At 53.6% G+C, this 20,871-nt stretch overlaps 3 protein-coding genes across 3 annotated transcripts; 2 read left to right on the top strand and 1 right to left on the bottom strand.

Moving 5' to 3' along the window:
* Nucleotides 1-1,450: 1,450 nt before the first annotated feature.
* Nucleotides 1,451-10,007, top strand: LOC133361701 (uncharacterized). Its single transcript, XM_061580706.1, has 4 exons — nucleotides 1,451-1,483; nucleotides 3,869-3,956; nucleotides 5,281-5,403; nucleotides 6,990-10,007. The coding sequence occupies exons 2-4, from the start codon at nucleotides 3,869-3,871 to the stop codon at nucleotides 8,729-8,731; spliced, it is 1,953 nt and encodes a 650-aa protein (XP_061436690.1). The 5' UTR covers nucleotides 1,451-1,483; the 3' UTR covers nucleotides 8,732-10,007.
* LOC133361703 (zinc finger protein 239-like) lies at nucleotides 8,830-11,124 on the top strand. Its single transcript, XM_061580708.1, has 2 exons — nucleotides 8,830-8,846; nucleotides 10,386-11,124. The coding sequence occupies exons 1-2, from the start codon at nucleotides 8,830-8,832 to the stop codon at nucleotides 11,122-11,124; spliced, it is 756 nt and encodes a 251-aa protein (XP_061436692.1).
* A 3,868-nt stretch (nucleotides 11,125-14,992) lies between these two features.
* LOC133361702 (zinc finger protein 785-like) lies at nucleotides 14,993-17,282 on the bottom strand. The gene is made up of 3 exons (XM_061580707.1): nucleotides 17,152-17,282; nucleotides 16,525-16,782; nucleotides 14,993-15,819 (listed from the first exon to the last, which is right to left on the bottom strand). Exons 1-3 carry the CDS (start codon nucleotides 17,279-17,281, stop codon nucleotides 15,665-15,667), a joined length of 543 nt encoding a protein of 180 aa, XP_061436691.1. The 5' UTR covers nucleotide 17,282; the 3' UTR covers nucleotides 14,993-15,664.
* Nucleotides 17,283-20,871: the final 3,589 nt, after the last annotated feature.

Below are 20,871 nucleotides of genomic sequence, written 5' to 3' on the forward strand. Positions count from 1 at the left end.
TATTTATTATTTCCCTTCTACGTGACTTTACCGAAGAACCAAGAATGGCAGAGGCTCGGTCTCATTTGCAGCATTTGTCATGTAGGCTAGGCGTTAGCCAAACCGTACCTCTCCATAACAAAGGCTCAGTCATTTGTTATGCAGTCTATTCTTAGTCTCAAGCCTCACCTTACCATATTAATAAAAAGTGTGCCGTACTTGGCCCTTCCCCTCAACCATTATATAAACGGAGTGGTAGCTCTTGTAATTTCTCATTTACTTGATACGGCTGTCGTGGCTGTGACGGTTCCACCTGAAGACGGAAGCTTGTGTTGCCTCCGAAACGTCGTGATTTTTATTTTATTTTTATTAATTTTAATTTTTTACCTACGTGACTTTACCGAAAAAACCTAAGAAGGTGATGTTCTCCTAAAGCCACTGGTGGTGATCTACTAAAGAAGCCACTGGTGTTCATCTTCTGGTTCTTTCGGTAAAGTCACGTAGAAGGAAAATAATAAAAATAAAACAAAATGTTATTATTTTTTATTTCCTTCTACGTGACTTTACCGAAAAAAACCTAAGAATATGAACAAAGAAGACGTCTTCGTCGTCGTCTTCATGAACCGCCTGTGCGTGCGTTTGTACGCGCGGCCATCTCGTTGGGTCGTGGAGGGGTCGAAGGCGATGATGATTGTGGATCGTGGTGAGTTCAGTCGGCCGTGGTGTCACCCGCCTGACGGTGCGGCTTGACCAGCATCACGGTGTAGATCAAGACGTCTTGGCTGCATCAAGACGTCTTGGCCCCCATCAAGACGTCTTGGCCTGCATCAAGACGTCTTGGCATTCATCACGGTGTAGACTTGAGACGTCTTGACCCCCATCAAGACGTCTTGGCCCCCATCAAGACGTCTTGGCCCCCATCAAGACGTCTTGGCCCCCATCAAGACGTCTTGGCATGCATCACGGTGTAGACTTGAGACGTCTTGGCTCCCATCAAGACGTCTTGGCCTGCATCAAGACGTCTTGGCATGCATCAAGACGTCTTGGCCCCCATCAAGACGTCTTGGCATGCATCACGGTGTAGACTTGAGACGTCTTGGCTCCCATCAAGACGTCTTGGCCTGCATCAAGACGTCTTGACCCCCATCAAGACGTCTTGGCCCCATCACGGTGTAGACTGAGACGTCTTGGCCCCCATCAAGACGTCTTGGCCCCATCAAGACGTCTTGGCTGCATCACGGTGTAGACTTGAGACGTCTTGGCTCCCATCAAGACGTCTTGGCCTGCATCAAGACGTCTTGACCCCCATCAAGACGTCTTGGCCCCCATCACGGTGTAGACATGAGACGTCTTGGCCCCCATCAAGACGTCTTGGCTCCCATCAAGACGTCTTGGCCTGCATCACGGTGTAGACTCGAGACGTCTTGGCATGCATCTTGTCGCTCGGCGCGTTTCAATCCCTCCATCTTGAGGTGGAGGCGCCTTGACAGAGCCGGGTGAGTGGGTGAGTGAGTGGGGGGTGGGTGAGTGAGTGGTGAGTGGGTGAGTGGGTGGGTGAGTGGGGGGTGGGTGAGTGGGTGAGTGGGTGGTGAGTGGGTGAGTGGGGGGTGAGTGGGTGGTGAGTGAGTGGTGAGTGGGTGGGTGAGTGGTGAGTGGGTGAGTGGTGGGTGAGTGAGTGGTGAGTGGGGATGAGTGGTGAGTGAGTGGTGAGTGAGTGAGTAGTGGGTGGTGAGTGGTGAGTGAGTGGTGAGGGGTGGGAGTGGTGAGTGGTGGTGAGTGAGTGAGTAGTGGGTGTGAGTGAGTGGGTGGGTGGTGAGTGCGTGAGTGGTGAGTGGGTGGGTGGGTGAGTGAGTGAGTGGTGAGTGAGTGGTGAGTGGGTGAGTGGGTGGGTGAGTGAGTGGTGGGTGGTGAGTGGTGGGTGAGTGAGTGGTGAGTGAGTGGTGAGTGGGTGGTGAGTGGGTGGTGAGTGGGTGAGTGGGTGGTGAGTTAGTGGTGAGTGGGTTGGTGGGTGGTGAGTGAATGGTGAGTGAGTGAGTGGTAGAGTGAGTTAGTGGTGAGTGACTGAGTGGTAGAGTGAGTTAGTGGTGAGTGGGTAGTGAGTGAATGAGTGGGTGAGTGAGCGGGTGAATGAGTGAATCTATTTAATTCCATCACAATAAGTAACTTGCAACACCTCACCCATCACCATCCTTAAGGAAAAGAACGGTGATCCGATCTCCGACCCCCAAGAACTTTTCCCGTGTTCCAACGCTCCATTCTCTGTCCGTCTGCTACAGCAGAGGTGTCGGGGATTCCAACAGGACCTCACACCTCTGCTGTGTTGACCTGGTCAAGGCCTATGATACCGATCAGTAGGCCTGGCCTCTGGGTTGTTCTTCCTGATATTGGTGGTGTCCCTGACCCGTCTGCTCCCAAATCAGTTCGAGGGCTTCGTGTTGGTGGGCGGTCGGCCCAGATGGAGTCGTTCGCTGGCCACTGTCGCATGCAAAACGGACGTCCTTTTAGCCTCCCGCACGAGTTCACGTCTCTTTGGTTAAAAACTTCAAATCTCGATTGTCTCTTTGGTTCTTTTGGTAAACATTTACACTATGAGACATCTCCTTTACCAGTGGCAAAATATATTAATAGGTTTTTACCCTTTCAACTGGTACAAAAACTGACACCTTTATACAAGGCATCATGTTTGCAATAACCACAACACAAGCAGTCGAAATGCAAACAAAAACAAACAACTCTGATTATGATAATGATATGCACTGTCCTTGAAGTTGATTGGTCCACCTATTACTATATTTTGCCACTGGTAAAGGAGGTCTCAGTGTAAATGCTTACCCCGAGCTCTTAATACTCTGATAGTGCGCTGTTTTTGAGTTGTACACCTTTTGGCGTCATCTGGTCCAACACCAATGGAGACTAGGCTCTAAGAAAAGCTGTCGACTACCTCGCCTGGTGTGCAGGAGGTCGTGGGTTCGATCCCGACCCTGACGACGCCTGATGCTGTAGATTTGGAGTCTGCGTCTCTCTCTCATCATCATCATCACGGTGGCTGGGAGATGTTAACTACTTCGCCTGGTGTACAGGAGGTCGTGGGTTCGATCCCGACCCTGACGCCTGCTGTGTATTTGAAGTCTGTGTCTCTCTCTCATCATCATCACGGTGGCTGGGAGATGTTAACTACCTCGCCTGGTGTGCAGGAGGTCGTGGGTTCGATCCCGACCCTGACGACGCTGATGCTGTCGATTTGGAGTCTGCGTCTCTTCTCTCATCATCATCTCATCACGGTGGCTAGGAGATGTTAACTACCTCGCCTGGTGTGCAGAGGTCGTGGGCTCGATCCCGACAGGTTAAGGACCACTGGTTTTAGAGAGGTGTTTGGCTGCGACACATTTCCACGCGATAAGCCACCACGCCAGTGTCGCTTCTGGGAAGAGCCACGTGACAGGTCAGTGGGAGGGGCCTTAGTCCGGTAAAATAACAAAAACATTTCGATTTAAAGCTTCTTCCGTGACTGCAGGGATTCATCGTCTTGGTTCTTTCGGTAAAGTCACGTAGAGGGAAATAATAAAATAATAAAAATAAAACATTATACAATAATTCTCACGACGTTTCGGCCACAACGCAAGCAGTCGACCTCAGGTGAAGAACAGGTCTGTCGAGAGACAGAGTCTGAATGACTTCTCGACAGACCTGTTCTTCACCTGAGGAAGGCTGCTTGCCTTGTGGCCGAAACGTCGTTAGAATTATTTTTATCTGTTTTATTTTTATTATTTAATATTTCCCTTCCACGTGAGGACTTTACCGAAAATAACCAAGAAGAAAAAAACAAAACATTTTTATTCACCTGCCCGCCCCCCGTTACCGCTGTTCCTCCATCTCCGCATCTCCGCAGATGGAGTCCGTCAAACGGGAACGCAGACTCGGTCGCTGGGACGGTACGTGCCCTGCGGCGATGGGCGACAGGGAAGGCGTCGAATGCAGTGAGTGTGTCGGTGTGCCTCCCATCAACCGCGCCATCGTCACTTTCTGTATGTCTGGGTGTCTGTGGGTCTCTATGGGTCTGGGTGTCTGTGGGTCTCTGTGGGCTGGGTGTCTGTGGGTCTCTATGGGTCTGGGTGTCTGTGGGTCTCTGTGGGTCTGGGTGTCTGTGGGTCTCTGTGGGTCTGGGTGTCTGTGGGTCTGGGTGTCTGTGGGTCTCTGTGGGTCTGGGTGTGTGTGGGTCTCTGTGGGTCTCTGTGGGTCTGGGTGTCTGTGGGTCTGGGTGTCTGTGGGTCTCTGTGGGTCTGGGTGTCTGTGGGTCTCTGTGGGTCTGGGTGTCTGTGGGTCTCTGTGTGTCTGTGGGTCTCTATGGGTCTGGGTGTCTGTGGGTGTCTGTGGGTCTGGGTGTCTGTGGGTCTCTGTGTCTCTGGGTGTCTGTGGGTCTCTGTGGGTCTGGGTGTCTGTGGGTCTCTGTGGGTCTGGGTGTCTGTGGGTGTCTGTGGGTCTGGGTCTCTGTGGGGTCTCTATGGGTCTGGGTGTCTGTGGGTCTCTGTGGGTCTGGGTGTCTGTGGGTCTCTGTGGGTCTGGGTGTCTGTGGGTCTCTGGGTCTCTGTGGGTCTGTGTGTCTGTGGGTCTCTATGGGTCTCTATGGGTCTGGGTGTCTGTGGGTCTCTATGGGTCTCTATGGGTTCTCTATGGGTCTGGGTGTCTATGGGTGTCTGTAGGTCTCTGTCTGTCTGGTGTCAACTCCATTCGACCGGTTCCATCTGCCGTGGCGGTTGAGGGTTTAAAAACAACAACAACCTCTTTTCTATGAAGCGCCTTCCACCAGCAGCAGCAGTACCAGCAGCAGTAGGAGCAGCAGCAGTAGCAGCAGCAGTAGTAGTAGTAGCAGCAGTAGTAGTAGTAGCAGTAGTAGCAGCAGCAGCAGTAGTAGCAGCAGCAGCAGTAGCAGCAGCAGTAGTAGCAGTACAGCAGCAGCAGTAGCAGCAGTAGCAGCAGCAACAACAGCAGTAGCAGCAACAACAGCAGCAGCAGCAGTAGCAGCAGCAGCAGCAGTAGTACCAGCAACAGCAGTAGCAGCAGCAGCAGTAGCAGCAGTAGCAGGTAGTAGTACCAGCAACAGCAGTAGCAGTAGCAGCAGTAGCAGCAGTAGTAGTACCAGCAACAGCAGTAGCAGCAACAGCAGTAGCAGTAGCAGCAGCAGTACCAGCAGCAGCAGTAGCAGCAGCAGTAGCAGCAGCAGTAGCAACAGCAGCAGCAGCAGCAGCATCCCAGACGCTGATCCACCGCTCACAATCCCCCTCCCCTGCCCCCGAGCTGCAGGTCCCGATCTGAGCCTCGTCAAAGTGGAGAGGCCGGAGGAGAGAGGAGACACGGAGAGCGTAGACCGCAACTTCATCGAGGTGGAACTCGAGGAGGAGGAGGAGGGGGGCGGCATGGGTCATGGTGAGTCCCATTGATTGACTCACTCTCACTACTGAACTAAACTATTAAATTTCGATTTAAAGCTTTCGTGACTGCAGGGATTCATCTTCTTGGTTCTTTCGGTAAATTCACGTAGAAGGGAAATAATAAAATAATAATAATAAAACATAATAAAACAATTCTCATGACGTTTCTGCCACAACGCAAGCAGCCGTCCTCAGGTGAAAACCAGGTCTGTCGGGGAGACAGCGTCTGAATGAAACACCACCATGCTTGGAGCATGTATATAAGCTGGGTTGGAAGGGGGGAAAAGGGCGCTTCGACAAAATAATTAGCATATCAAGAGGAATTTAGCATATTTATGGGAAATGCAGGTATGTGATTAGTACTACTTATGCCCGTGCATTATGCAGGATTAGCAGCATCAAAGGGAGGGGGATATGGGAAATGCAGGTATGTGAATAGTACTTCTCATGCCCGTGCATTATGCAGGATTAGCATCATACAAGGGAGGGGATAGGGGTAGCATTAATAAAGGGAAGGAGTGTTAATAGTATGTAGCTGCAGTAACTAAAACCACCACGTAAACAATTAAAGTATAAACTACATAGTATCATCAGTATACTAAATATACTCTACAATAAGCTGAGTTACTAACAGTAAGTAATACATTACAATTCTACGTCGTAAAAAAATATATAATATGCTTCCATCTAAACTTTATTCTCTTACATCACACGAGTCTACACCGTACTATATACTGCCATAGACAAACCCAACATTAAATTATATACTGTATTGCTAATAACCACCTTATACATTGTAATATAACACTATGTATTATTGGAAAAATGTCAAAACTGGGTGGTTTTTTACTTTTGCCGACAAAACTGGATCCCAAATGTCAAAACTGGGTGCACCCTGGGTGGCCAAAAACTTGAGTTTTGGACACTCAGGGTGCACCCAGTTTTGACATTTGTCAAATACACTTGATAATTGTATACTAGCACAGTGTGCCAGCACCCCATTCATCCAAACACTTGGTATTTGTATACTGGCACACTGTGCCAGCACCCCATTCATCTAAACACTTGGTATTAGTATGCTGGCACAGTGTGCCAGCACCATATAACTACACACACTTGATATTTGTATGCTGGCACAGTGTGCCAGCACCCCAACGACCAACATTTCAAGCTACGGCTCGGACTCGGAAGTGAGCTCAGAGTGGGCTTGCAACCAGGCGGGCGCACTGCCACCTTGCGTGATGACCTAGACTAGTGACTCGCGTCAATACCAAACTTTTGGATTGTTGCCATGCATTCGACCATAGCCCGCCAAACGACCAAGCACAGAGACAAAGGCGACGTCCTTGGGAGATGGACCAGCCTGCTTGACGCTCCTGACCATGGTCCCAATGGTGCGGAACAAACCAACGAATGCGCATCTCGTTGATTGGTCAATCCTTTGGCCCACCGTTACGGTGATTGGCGGAAATATTGTGTGAAAAATCAAATTGCTGGCAATGAAAATAGACATATTGTCTCGTGAAAAATTGAAAGTAGACGTAGAAACGTGATTTTTCACAAGCATTTTTCACGAAACAGGTGGAGGAGCGGCTCACATTCGAATGGCAACCCTCCACCCCAAGAAGACTTTTACCACGCGCCGCGAGGCCATCCACGGCATCCAAGACTTTGCTTTGCAACAAGGCAAGCGCGCGGTCCTTGACCTCAAGCGAAGCGGCGGACGGCACGTTGCCATCGTCTGCTCTAGTTCAACACCTTGTTCCTTCAAGGTGAAGCTGACGAAGCTCACGGGGGAACGACGTGGCTTCCGCGTCTCGGCGCTGTGCACGGATCACCACGGCTGCACGGGCACTGCCAAGATCACGCAGCGCCAAGTGGAGGTGAACACGACAGCCCGTTCGGCCTTTCGCGCCAACCCCCGTACCTCCGCACCGACTGTCATTGCCCAGGTCGCCGACATTGCTCGCGTCATTGTCCCGACCCGGATGATGTACCGCGCCAAGGACACGTGCATCGCGGCGAACGAGAGTGCGGCCCATGCAGGCTTCGAGTTCATCAACTCGCTGGTGGAGACGTTCGGCAAGCTCAACGCGACGATCTGCAGTGTGCGAGAAGACGCGGGCATCTTCTGGGGTGCGTTCATCTGCAACCCGATCGCACGCTCGTTGCAGCCAAGTCTTCAACGCGTCGTCGGCATCGACGGGTCGCACATGAAGGCGCGCGCCTACAATGGAACCATGCTCGTCCTCGTTGGGCGCGACGGCAACAACCGCAACGTCCTTCTCGCCGTGGCGCTGGTGCCGTCCGAGACGGCAGCGGCCTACGACTGGTTTCTCAACTGCTGCACGACCAACGACATCGAGCTCGACGGCACGCCGGTCTTCTGCGATCGTGGCACGGGCATCCTAGCCTCCGACTGGAAGGACCTCATGCTCATCCACTGCACGCGGCATTTGATCTGCAACGGCGTGGACAACATCGGCTCCGCGTTCACGCCCGACCTCCAAGGCATCATCTACGATGCCCAAGGGTGCGCCTCCGAGGCCGCGTTCCGCAGCTCCTTGGGCTGCTTGGGCGTAGCTCTGCCTGCGGCGGCCACGTACTACAACAAGATCGACCCCCACACGTGGGCGCTCTACCCGCACCTGCACACGACGCCATTGTACGGCTGGCGCACGACGAACTTTGTGGAGTCCACGAACAGCGAGGCCCTGCCGGCTCGCGAGATGGACCCCTTCCACTTCCTCATGCACCACATGGAAGACATGATGACGACGGCCTTTGCCCACCGCAGCGACGCCGAGAAGTGGGCCGCTCAAGGGCGTGTCATTACGCCGTACGCTCAAGGACTCATCGACGCTCAGCAGGCGTTGGCCCCGAGGTACAAGGTCTACGAGAGTACCTCGACGCGTGCATACGTCAAGGATCCAGACGCCTACGCCTCTGCCAAGCGCCGAGTCGATCTCAGCTCTCGGTCGTGCACGTGCGGGTACATGAAGCAGATGGGCTTGCCGTGTCGGCACTACATTCGTGCCCTCATGGCGTTTGGGCGGATGCCCGAGCTCTACGACGCATGTGCGGTGTGTTACCAAGTCTCTGCCATCAACACGACATGGACCTCGGTTGCCGGTATCGAGCTGCCCATTGCCGAGGAGCTGCAACGCGACAACACCATGATGCCACCTCCTCGCCAGAAGAAGGCTGGCCGCCCGAAGAAGCGTCGGATTCGCAACCGTGGCGAAGGTGGCCCATTGGGCCTCACGCGGTGCTCCTTCTGTCACGCCAAGGGCCACAACAAACGCTCTTGCCCGTCGAAGTAGTTATATATATGTAACAAACATGTTTTGTTCTAAGTGTGCAGCACCATACTTCTCGACGCAAACACTATCTACCGTTGTTCTACTGTAGTAGGTGTAGCATGCAAGCTGGCACACTGTACCAGTATACAAATGGCAAGTTCGTGTATGTTCGCGAGCTGAAAGTGTTACTGTAGTTGCAAGCTGGCACACTGTGCCAGTATACATATGGCAAGTAAGTGTCACTGTAGTAGCGAGCTGGCACACTGTGCCAGTATACAAACGGCAAGTAAGCGAGCTGGCACACTGTGCCAGTATGCAAACGGGAAGTTTGTGGTGCAAGGTATGGAACATGAGCCACGAGAAACATCATTTGGAACGCTCTAAATCTGTGGCGACATATGGATGAATAACGCAAGGACCTAAACGTGTACAAAATGATACATTAAATCGTACACCTTCTTCACCCAGTTTTGACATTTGTCCACATTGAACATCACCCAGTTTTGTCATATCAAAAAGCACCACCCTGTTTTGCCTGTCGTTTTCCAAGACCACCCAGTTTTGACATTTGGGATCCAGTTTTGTCGGCAAAAGTTAAAAACCACCCAGTTTTGACATTTTCCCTTAAATTATATACTGTATTGCTATAAACCACCCTATACCTTATACATTGTAATATTACACTATGTATTATTCTACCCACCCTAATGTGTATCACACTGCTGTATATTGACTATACAATTACGATACTATATATTACTTTGTACATTGTATTAAGCATATAAATGTTATACTATTTGTTATTATACACTGTACCATTGACCGTCGTGTGAAAGATACTAAGAGGAAGCAACGAAGCAAACGAAATAATGGGTGAGTAGTGGCAGGAAACTTGCAGCGGAGCAAAGAATCCATTCCCTGCGGAGAATACAATGCCAGTGAGTGGCACGCGGTCTGAAAGTCACCGCAAACGTGAACACAATCAGTTAAGATCTGAAATGGTTCCAATGATTGCTAAGCCAGAATCCATCTTCTCGGTTGAAATTGTCTCTGTGTTTGTATATGTGGATAGCCTCATGAACGAATCTCTCATGGTAGCCAGATGGCTTGCAGAGAACCTCTGTCTTGGAGAAGTCAATGTCATGTGAGCCCACTGAATTGTAACAGTGATCTGCCACGGCTGAGGTGTTTGTCCTACCGTGTTTCAAGTCTGCTTTATGTTCACGGATGCGGTCCGAGACATGTCGTTTGGTTTCTCCAATGTAACTGCTACCACAGAGGCAACTTAGTTTGTAGACGCCAGGGTACTGTATGTCTGGAACTTCAGCCTGTCGCGTCACGCGTCACGCACTCGGGGGAGCAGCCGCACGTGTGCCCCGTTTGCGGCAAGGGCTTCTTGTGTTTTATTTTTATTATTTTATTATTTCCCTTCTACGTGACGACTTTAACCGAAAGAACCAATAAGACCGCAGCCACCGCCGCGCCACTCCCGCTAACCGATCGATCCGCGTCGCCCCCGGCGCACGTTAACCACCGCCGGCGTCACCTTCTATTTCTGTGTCTCACGGAAACCGGCGAAGGCGACGACGACGACGGTGACGACGGCGAGCGGAGGAGGGAGGGGGAGGAAGCGAGGCGGCGGCGTCGTCGGCGTCGTCGGCGGCGTCGCCGCGAGGACGCACGAGTGCGGCGAGTGTGGCAAGTCCTTCTCGAGCAAGTTCAGCCTGACGCGTCACGCCGTCACGCACTCGGGGGAGCAGCCGCACGTGTGCCCCGTGTGCGGCAAGGGCTTCTCCTACCGCCAGAGCCTGGCGGCGCACGGGCGCACCCACACCGGCGAGCGTCCGCACGCCTGCCCGGCCTGCGGCAAGCGCTTCGCCGAGCGCTCGGGCCTGGAGGTCCACTCGCGGACGCACACGGGCGAGCGTCCGCACGCCTGCCCCGAGTGCGGCAGGGCCTTCTCCCACCACAGCAACCTCAAGAAGCACCGGCGGTCGCACTCAGGGGAGCGCCCCTTCTCCTGCGAGCTGTGCGGCAAGCGCTTCGCCAAGAGCTCCGTGCTGCGGATGCACTACCGCACGCACTCGGGCGAGAGGCCTCATGTCTGCGCCGAGTGCGGCCGGGGATTCACGCAGAGCTACGACCTGGTGGAGCACCGGCGCACGCACACGGGCGAGCGTCCGCACGCTTGCGACGAGTGCGGAAAGCGCTTCTCCCGCAGCGAGTACCTCAAGGTGCACGGGCGCACGCACACGGGAGAGAAGCCGTACGCCTGCGACGACTGCGGCAAGCGCTTCACCCGGCGGGAGTACCTCAAGGTGCACGCCAGGAAGCACGCGGGCGAGGGGGCGCTGGGAGCGGCGCCGGCGCTGGGAGCGGCGCTGGGAGCGGCGCTGGGAGCCGGCCGCGAGTAAACGCCACGACACGCCGCCGGCAATGGGGGCAGAAGTTGACGATCGCTACGCGTGGCTGTGTGCGCGTGGTGATGCCACCGCCGCTTAGTGGTGAATGGCGGTTGTTGTTGTTGTGTGGGGAGCGGTGGTGTAGCGGTCAGCGCTACGACCACGGCGACCCGAGTTCGATTCCCGCTCACGGCCAACACCGGTGACGATTATTTCAACCGGTCCTGGGCCTCTCCTAGGTTGACTCAGCATCAAACAAGTAACTGGTGTGTTGTGTGTGAACATCGCCACTTGGGAGACAAAGGCGGCCGGGCGTGGTGAACCCAAGTCCCGGGCAAAGCCGGGTAGTACGGCTCGTACCTGATGATCTCTTGTGATCTATAACCTCGTGCCACGGAAGATCTCTCTAGTTCAGCAGTTCTCACCTGATGACGGCCGCCTGGGTTGTGATCGAAACGTCGCGATCTGTGATGTCTCTGAAAGTGTTGTTGTTGTTCGGGAAAAGTTTGTAAGGAACAGGAGAGAGATGAAGAGCTCACAGACAATGTCTAGACGACGACATCACAAGAGATTGGTGCCAGACGTGGCCACCAGAACACACGACGGAATGTGCAGTGGACACCTGCAGGGCTCTCTGTGCCCAGCCCGTGGATTGGGATGATGATGTTGATGCACTACGCTATACACTGCTACACAGTATACTACTATACACTACACTATACACTATACTATATACTGCTATACACTACCCTATTATACACTCCACTATACACAACACTATATACTACTATATACTACTATACACTACACTATATACTACTCTACACTACCCTACTATACACTACACTATATACTACTACACAATACACTACTATACACTACGCTATACACTACTACACACACTATACACTACTACACACACTATACACTACTACACAGTACACTACTATACACTACACAATATACTACTATACACTATCCTACTATACACTCCACGATACACTACGCTATACACGACTACACAGTACACTACTATACACTACACTATATACTACTCTACACTACCCTACTATACACGATACACTACACAGTATACTACTACACAGTACACTACGATACACTACTACACAGTACACTACTACACAGTACACTATATACCACTCTACACTGTACACCACACTATACACTACATTATACACCACTACATTATACACCACTACACAGTACACTACTATACACTACACTATATACTACACAGTACACTACACTATACACTACTACACAGTACACTACACTATACAATACTACACAGTATACTACTATACGCTCCACTATATACTATGCACTACACTATACACTACTATACACGACCCTACTATACACTACTATACACTACACTATACACTACTACACAGTATACTACTATACATTACTATACACTACACTATATACTACACTATATACTACACAACACACTACACTATACACTACACTACGACGGAGCCAGGCCATTGCTGCTTTGGATCTTCCAAGTACAGTCTGGTTCTCCTGTAGCCGGGCGGTTGTTGCGTTACTAAAGAACAGCGCGTTATGTAAAAGTCGCGTTATAATCTATAATACAGGGAGCAAAGCATCGTCCGCGATAACACGTGAGATGCGTACGCAGGCCAAACAATGTCCGAGGCGCGTGGGTAGGTCGCGTCGAGAAGTATCCAGCAGCATCCCGATGCCTCGTGCGTGTTCGCGATGACGATGCCACCGCTTCTCCCTACTCGCGTTACAATCTCTGGATCCAATCCGTGTCGTTTAAAAACGCCTTCCCTAACGCAACGTTCATCGTAGTTGCTGCAGATATCGGATTCGCGTTCTGAAAACAACCACCACCACCTCGGCGTGATGGGGGAGAAACGCAGGCTGGAGTTGCTTATTCGCGATGTCGTGAGAGTTTTTTGTGAAATAGCCACCAGCCATGCCCTGTTGTGCTTTGCTTGGAGGAGCTCGTTATACTGGTAGGAACGAAGTGAACCAGCCTACAATAGATTATATCGTCCGTCCGTCCGTCCGATGTCCGATTAGGTGTAACAACATCGCCCCCTACTGCAAACACTTGGCAGGACCCTACAAAAACCTTTAGACTCAGTGAGGCTTTCCTGGCTAAACAAGTGTAACATTCCCTTATAATTCCCTGAGATAGTTTTTAATTAAAACATTTAAATTTAACTCACAGCGGCCTAAAGCCTACAGCTAGGCCTAAAGCCTAGAACTAGGCCTCAAACTATCCCTTCGTATCGTACCCCCCGCCATTTCATTTTATTATAGCCATTCATTTGTTCGTTCCTACCAGCCCACCCCGCAGGGACCTGTTTATCGTCGTCATTTAGCGTATACGGTAGTAACGCTTATAACCGCGATGTGTGGAGTAGCTCTGCTCGTGTGATGTTTGTGATAAACGCCGCCTCCCATTGCCACTCCCTGTGTGGGTTTTTGTTGCCGTTGATCGAGTCGCATGGCGGGAGGGAAAGAAACGGAGGACCCGGAGAAAATTCCACGCGACCACGAGGAGAGAGAGAGAGAGAGAGACACGCAGACTCCGAATATACAGCAGCAGGCGTCGGGATCGAACCCACGACCTCCAGCATACCGGGCGATGTAGTTAACATCTCGCCACCGGCCGACTTAGGAACAGGCTTCATACCTTTAAGAATGGGATTTGCAACAAACCTGACACCTTTTTTACAAGGAGTCATGTTTGCATAGACCACAATACCTGCAGTCATAATGCAAACAAAAACACAACTCTGATAATGTATGCACTGTCCTTGAAGTTGATTGGCCCACACCCGAGACAATTCGTAAATAGGTGTAGGTCTACAATCTTGTCCCTGACATCCTTGGAGAGCTCTTTGGTCTTGGCCATGGTGGAGAGTTAGGAAACTGATTGATTGATTGCTTCTGGGAACAGGTGTCTTTTATACAGGTAACAAGCTGAGATTAGGAGATTTTTTGTTTGTTGTCGACCAGTTTTATCAGAACGTTATGCCACAAGTCCTGTGTGCGGTTAAAGCAGACTTGATGATGCCTCGCAATGGCCGTGCGTGTGTTGGCGTTTATTACCAGAAAGGGTTAGGAACCCACTGTTTTCACAATCGCTCAAACGATTCACGTTCCACGTCGCCTCCGCGTTTAAAGACCACGCCGGCGTTTAATGTTCAAGCGTCACGTGTGTTTAGCACCCAACGCGGCGAAAACTCGGCTACGCGCTCGCACGACGCCGTGACGCGCACGCAAAGCTCGCCAACGAGAAGAACCGGACGCGGGTTTTGCTTAAATACTCGTTACGTTTGCCGGCGACATTTTCCACACATTCGTGTTATTAAAATTTTCGGTTGAGAGTAAAAAAAAATGAATATTTACATATTTGTGTACAACTTTACCCTGACCCCGCGTCCTCCGTCACGTCCACGCCGAATTCTCCACTTGTCCAATCGTTGCCGCCTGCATCGTCACCTGCGGTACATCCCAGGGGAGCTACGTCCCGTCCAGAAACGCCGCAGCACCAACGTTCAACTACGCTGAAGATCATCAAAAACAACAACGACGTCGCTCGCAAAAGACGACTCGGCCAACGATCTCCTTGATACTCTTAGTTCTTTCGGTAAAGTCACCATGTAGGTAAAAATGAAATTAAAATTTATAAAAAATAAAAACAATAAAATCACGACGTTTCGGAGGCAACACAAGCGTCCGTCTTCAGGTGAAACTGTCACAGCAAAAAATCTGTATCAAGTGAAGAGAAGTTTCACCTGAAGACGGAAGCTTGTGTTGCCTCCGAAACGTCGTGATTTTATTGTTTTTATTTTTATTAATTTTAATTTCAACTTTTACCTACGTGACTTTACCGAAAGAACTAAGAGTATGAATCCTTGCAGTCACGAAAGCTTCAAATCTAGGATCTCCTTGCTGCTGTGGCTGTGGCTGTGAATTTCAAGATGTCCGTTGAGCTGCTTTCGCACCGCCGTACGTAGCCAACCTTGCTAATCTGTGTGTCTCTGTGTGTCTCTGTGGGTCTCTATGGGTCTCTGTGGGTCTCTGTGTGTCTCTGTGTGTCTCTGTGTGTCTCTGTGTGTCTCTGTGAGTCTCTGTGGGTCTATGTAGGTCTCTGTGGGTCTCTATGGGTCTCTGTGTGTCTCTGTGTGTCTCTGTGGGTCTCTGTGGGTCTCTGTGGGTCTCTATGGGTCTCTATGGGTCTCTATGGGTCTCTGTGTGTCTCTGTGAGTCTCTGTGGGTCTCTGTGGGTCTATGTGGGTGTCAACAAACTAAACACGACAACAAGTGCTGAAGAGATGAGTTTGTCAATCCAGGTGAAGACTCTAGAGTGCACAGCTCCCAATGGCTTCCTCACATCGGAAGGAAGAGCGCGTTCCAGACGGCCGCAAAAGCAGCGCAATCTGAAAAGCGCCGCGCGACGATGCCGTCTTTGTCCGAAGGCTTCGCCACAAGCCGCTGCCGCCGATAACGCGACGATGCTTCACGTCGCTCCGTGTCGATGAGCTCAGCGGCGAGGTGTCGCGGTGGCGTCGCCGTCGCCGCCGCCGCCGCACCGGAACGAACGCCGGTCGCCGTGCGAACGCCGGTGCTTGGCGAGGTTCGAACGGCTGCCGAAGCGGCGGCCGCAGTCGGGGCAAGCGTGGCGGCCCTTGCCGGCGCCTGGGGGGGGGGGGGCGGCACGCCGAGGGGGGCGATGTTCCGGCTGTACGACACTCGGTGCCTAAGGAAAGTGTAAAAGTCTAAACATTGGTAGCAAGAACCCCGACTTGAACGTTTTCTCTTAAGTTGAGCCTGGCACAGCCTGTGGATGTGGCGGCCGTCTGGATGTGCCTGTGTCGCTGCTGCTACTGCTGTTACTGCTGCTGCTACTACTACTGCTGCTACTACTGCTGCTGCTACTGCTGCTGCTACTGCTACTACTACTGCTACTACTGCTACTACTGCTGCTGCTGCTGCTACTTCTACTGCTGCTGCTACTACTGCTGCTGCTGCTACTTCTACTGCTGCTACTTCTACTGCTGCTGCTACTACTGCTGCTACTACTGCTGCTGCTGCTACTGCTACTACTACTGCTGCTGCTACTGCTGCTACTACTGCTGCTACTGTTGCTACTACTGCTGCTGCTGCTGCTACTACTGCTGCTACTGCTGCTGCTGCTACTACTGCTACTACTGCTGCTACTACTGCTGCTGCTGCTACTACTGCTGCTGCTGCTGCTGCTGCTACTACTGCTACTACTGCTGCTACTACTGCTGCTGCTGCTACTACTACTGCTGCTGCTGCTACTGCTGCCACTACTGCTGCTGCTGCTGCTATGGACGTGGGAGGGGGGGGGGGCACAGGCTCTGTGGGAGCTGGACTCACCTTTCCTCGTGTCCTCCAACTCCACTACCACCTCCGCAGGCCTCTGCTGCTGCTCCTCCACCACCTCCTCCTCCCCCATCACCTCCTCCTTCACCTCCTCCTTCACCACCTCCTCCTCCCCCATCACCTCCTCCTTCACCACCTCCTCCTCCTTCACCACCTCCTCCTCCTTCACCACCTCCCCCATCACCTCCTCCTCCTTCACCGGGAGGCCACCGTCGCCACCCAGCGCCGCCATCGCCTCTGCCTCTCCCACGTCTATAGCGGCAGCAGTAGCAGCAGTAGAAGTAGTAGCAGCAGTAGCACCATCAGCAGTAGAAGTAGTAGCAGCAGTAGCACCATCAGCACCATCAGCAGTAGCAGCAGTAGCAGCACCACCAGCAGCAGCAGCCAGACAGACGCCCACGACGCAAACGCGACAATAAAACCTCCACCACCACCTCCACCTTCACTACCACCAACACTGCTCCGTCCGTCTGTCCCTCCCGACCTCCTGCACACCAGGCGAGGTAGTCAACATCTCCTACCCACCGTGGCGTCAGGGTCGGGATGGCACCCACGACCTCCTGCACACCAGGCGAGGTAGTTAACATCTCGTAGCCACCGTGGCGCGAGACGGGGACTCACCGTAACCGTCATCCTGGCGCTCCACCTTCACCGCCACCGTCGTCCGCATGGAGGGACCCTCCTCCTTCACTTTGCCGGATCCCCTCTCTGTGAGCACGCCGCTCGGGGTGGAGGAGCTGTCTGTAGACATCTCCTCCTCCCCCCCCCTCCTCCTCCTTCCCCTCTTGCCGCTGCCACCGCTCTCCGGCCGTGTCCCCCTCGCCCCCCACCACCGCCGGCGCCCCGAGGCCGCCAGCGCCGCCCCCCCACCGCGGTGGCCCGAAGTTAGAGACGAGCGTGTACTGCGGCGCCGGCACCGGCTCGGCCGCCCGACCCTCGCGGCCTCCCCGGGCCCCACGCTGGCGAGCGCCGTGGCGGGCGTGCTGGTGGTCCTTGAGGTGCGCCAGCAGCACAAAGCGCTCGCCGCACGAGTCGCAGCGCCACTGCCACATGTCGCCGCAGCTGCCGCCGCCGCCACGCTGGTGCTGGCCCAGCTCGGCCGGCGTGAAGAAGGCCGAGCCGCAGCGGGCGCAGGCGTAGCGGCTGCCGGTGCCGTCCCTCGCCGCCGTGATGGCGGTGGTGGCGGTGGTGGCGGTGGTGGTGGTGGCGGTGGTGATGGCGGCGGTGGTGGCGGCGGTGGTGGCGGCGGTGGAGTCTCCCCCCCCGGTGCCCCCCCCCTTCTCCCGGGCTGCGTCAAGGATGAGGCGGCGGCTGCAGTTGATGCGGGAGATGCGAGACTGCGACGTGCCGAAGAGCCGGGCGATGGAGTCCTGCGACCACCGGCGGTCCAGCAGCGCGATGATCTGCAGGCACTGGGGCAGCGTCATCGGTCGCCTGCCTGCCGGCGGGACCGGGGATCGGCCGGTTTGGAGAATTAAATACGGTAGACACAAACTCCCTGGTTCTGCATAATGCACGGGCACAAGTAGTACTAATCACATACCTGCATTTCCCATATCCCCTCCCTTTGATGCTGCTAAGCCTGCATAATGCACGGGCATAAGTAGTACTAATCACATACCTGCATTTCGCATATCCCCTCCCTTTGATGCTGCTAATCCTGCATAATGCACGGGCATATGTAGTACTAATCACATTCCTGCATTTCCCATAAATATGCTAAATTCCTCTTGATATGCAAATTCTTTTGTCGAAGCGCCCTTTCCCCCCCTCCCAACCCAGCTTATATATATGCTCCAAGCTCGTGTGCTGTTTCATTCAGACGCTGTCTCCCCGACAGACCTGGTTTTTCACCTGAGGACGGCTGCTTGCGTTGTGGCCGAAACGTCGTGAGAATTATTTTATTATGTTTTATTTGTATTATTTTATTACTTCCCTTCTACGTGACTTTACCGAAAGAACCAAGAAGATGAATCCCTGGTTCTTTCGGTAAAGTCACGTAGATTGAAAAAATTATAGAGTAAAGAAAACACGACGTTTCAGATCAAGACAGGAAACACAATCCGTGATCTAATCCCGTCCGTGAAGGGGGTCATTCTTGACTTGCAGTACCCTGGAGTCTACAAACTGAGGGGCACCTGCGGTAGCAGTCGCATTGAGGATACGAAACAACACGCCTCGGACCGTGTCCGCGAACACAAAGCAGATCTACAACACGGCAGAACCAACACCTCTGCCGCGGCTGACCACTGCTACAACGCTGCGGGCTCGCGTGATATTGACTTTTCCGAGACCAAGGTGCTCTGCAAACCTTCGGGCTACCATCAAAGGTTTGTTCATGAAACCATCCAGATATAGAAATATAACTTGAACCGAGAGGATGGATACAAGTTGAGCAATCATTGGAAGGATGTTATTAACCAGGTAAAGCCTTCACTTTTCGATGTAAAGCTTTCGTGACTGCAGGGATTCATCTTCTTGGTTCTTTCTGTAAAGTCACGTAGAATGGAAACAATAAAAATTAATAAAATAAAACATAATAAAATAATTCTCACGACGTTTCGGCCACAACGCAAGCAGCGGTCATCAGGTGAAGACCATAAAACATAATAAAATAATTCTCACGACCAGGTCTGTCTATTTTTATTGTTTCCATTCTACGTGACTTTACCGAAAGAACCAAGAAGATAAAGCCTTCACTGTTGTAGTTGTTTTCATCTTGTCCGCTGGGTACTGGTAGATTTTTCCGAGTCACTTTCCCCCGCCGTGTCCCACTACTAGCCCCACCCAGCCTCACTTCTTCTCCCCCTCGCGCTCACGCAGCCCCCCCCATTCCCCTACCCCCCTTTCTCCCCCCTTGCCCCCCCCCCACCTTTCCTACCTATATAACCTCTTGCCACGGCAGCTCTCTCGCCCACTCCCAGCGTTTGTCTTGCCGATGAGGATCGCCTGCGTTGCCATCGAAACGTCGTGGTTTGTTTTGTTTTACATCATTTTATTTCTACCCACGTGACTTTGCCGAAAGAAGCACAGAGCAGAGCAGAGTGGGTCTCACCGATCTTGCTGACTGCCGGCGCCGGCTGTGGGCCCCAGCCGGCCCCCACCACCGACCCCTCCCCCGTTCCCCCTGGGGGGGGGGGCCCTGTCTCCGAGGGGTGCCCCTGGGCTGGGGGGGGGGCACGCAGGAGGTAGGGGGGTGGGGGGGTATGAGGGGTAGCCGTTAGACACGCCCCGTCACCGCCCCCGGTGTTACCACCAGCGTACCCACAGTACACCCACAGTGTTACCACCAGCGTACCCACAGTACACTCCTGGCGTTACCACCAGCGTACCCACAGTACACTCCCGGCGTTACCCCCGGCGTTACCACCAGCGTACCCACGGTACACCCCCGGCGTTACCACCAGCGTACCCACGGTACACTCCCGGTGTTACCACCAGCGTACCCACAGTACACCCCGGAGTTACCACCAGCGTACCCACAGTACACTCCCGGCGTTACCACCAGCGTACCCACAGTACACCCCCGGCGTTACCACCAGCGTACCCACAGTACACTCCCGGCGTTACCACCAGCGTACCTACAGTACACCCCCGGCGTTACCACCAGCGTACCCACAGTACACCCCTGCCGTTACCACCAGCGTACCCACAGTACACCCCCGGTGTCACCACCAGCGTACCCACAGTACACCCCCGGCGTTACTCCCGGCGTTACCACCAGCGTACCTCGGTCCTCCCCTTCCACGCCCTCCAGCTTCACCAGGGCCGATGGCCCTCCGTCTCTCGCTCCACCGCCACCACCACCACCACCGCACCACCACCACCACCACCCGCCAACGCCCGGCCCCTGTCCCCGCGCCGCCGCCCCCGTCCCCGCGTCCGTGCCGACCCCCGGCGCCGGCGTCCGCAGGCGCCCGTGTCCGGCGTAGCGATCATGGTGAAGTGCGCCTGCTGCTGCGCCGGCTCGCCCCGCACGGTGCCGGTGCCGGTGGCGTCGTCTTCGTCGTGCGCCCGCAGGTGTCGCTTGAGCACGGCGATGGTGGGGAATCCGCACTTGCACTCGTTGCACTGCCACAGCCACTCCACCGTCGCCCGCTGCAGCTGCTGCTGCTGCTGCTGCCGCTGCTGCTGGCGGCGGCGGCGGCAGGGGTCACACCGATGACGAGGATCACGATTGCCGACAATGCCGATGCCGACGATGCGGCAGCAGCGGCGGCGGGTAGCAGCGGTGGCTCCGGCTCGTTCCCGGCAGGCCCCCTGGAATTCTGCTCCGCTTGGGAGACTCCGATGGGAGCAGCTCCGTCTCCCAGGGGGCGGCCGCCAACCGTCACCGTCACC

The sequence above is a fragment of the Lethenteron reissneri genome, unplaced genomic scaffold (genome assembly GCF_015708825.2).
Source record: "Lethenteron reissneri isolate LAM-NWPU_2019-01 unplaced genomic scaffold, ASM1570882v1 scaffold_1201, whole genome shotgun sequence".
NCBI classification, from domain to species: Eukaryota; Metazoa; Chordata; class Hyperoartia; order Petromyzontiformes; family Petromyzontidae; genus Lethenteron; species Lethenteron reissneri.

Coding starts and splice junctions, on each gene's coding strand:
- LOC133361701 (XM_061580706.1), top strand. CDS start 3,869: ATGGAGTCCGTCAAACGGGAACGCAGACTCGGTCGCTGGGACGGTACG. Junction 3,957..5,280: donor CAGGGAAGGCGTCGAATGCA/GTGAGTGTGTCG, acceptor CCCGAGCTGCAG/GTCCCGATCTGAGCCTCGTC. Junction 5,404..6,989: donor GGGGGGCGGCATGGGTCATG/GTGAGTCCCATT, acceptor TTCACGAAACAG/GTGGAGGAGCGGCTCACATT.
- LOC133361702 (XM_061580707.1), bottom strand. CDS start 17,281: ATGTCTACAGACAGCTCCTCCACCCCGAGCGGCGTGCTCACAGAGAGG. Junction 16,783..17,151: donor GCGCCAGGATGACGGTTACG/GTGAGTCCCCGT, acceptor CTGCCGCTATAG/ACGTGGGAGAGGCAGAGGCG. Junction 15,820..16,524: donor GTTGGAGGACACGAGGAAAG/GTGAGTCCAGCT, acceptor CCCCCCCCCCAG/GCGCCGGCAAGGGCCGCCAC.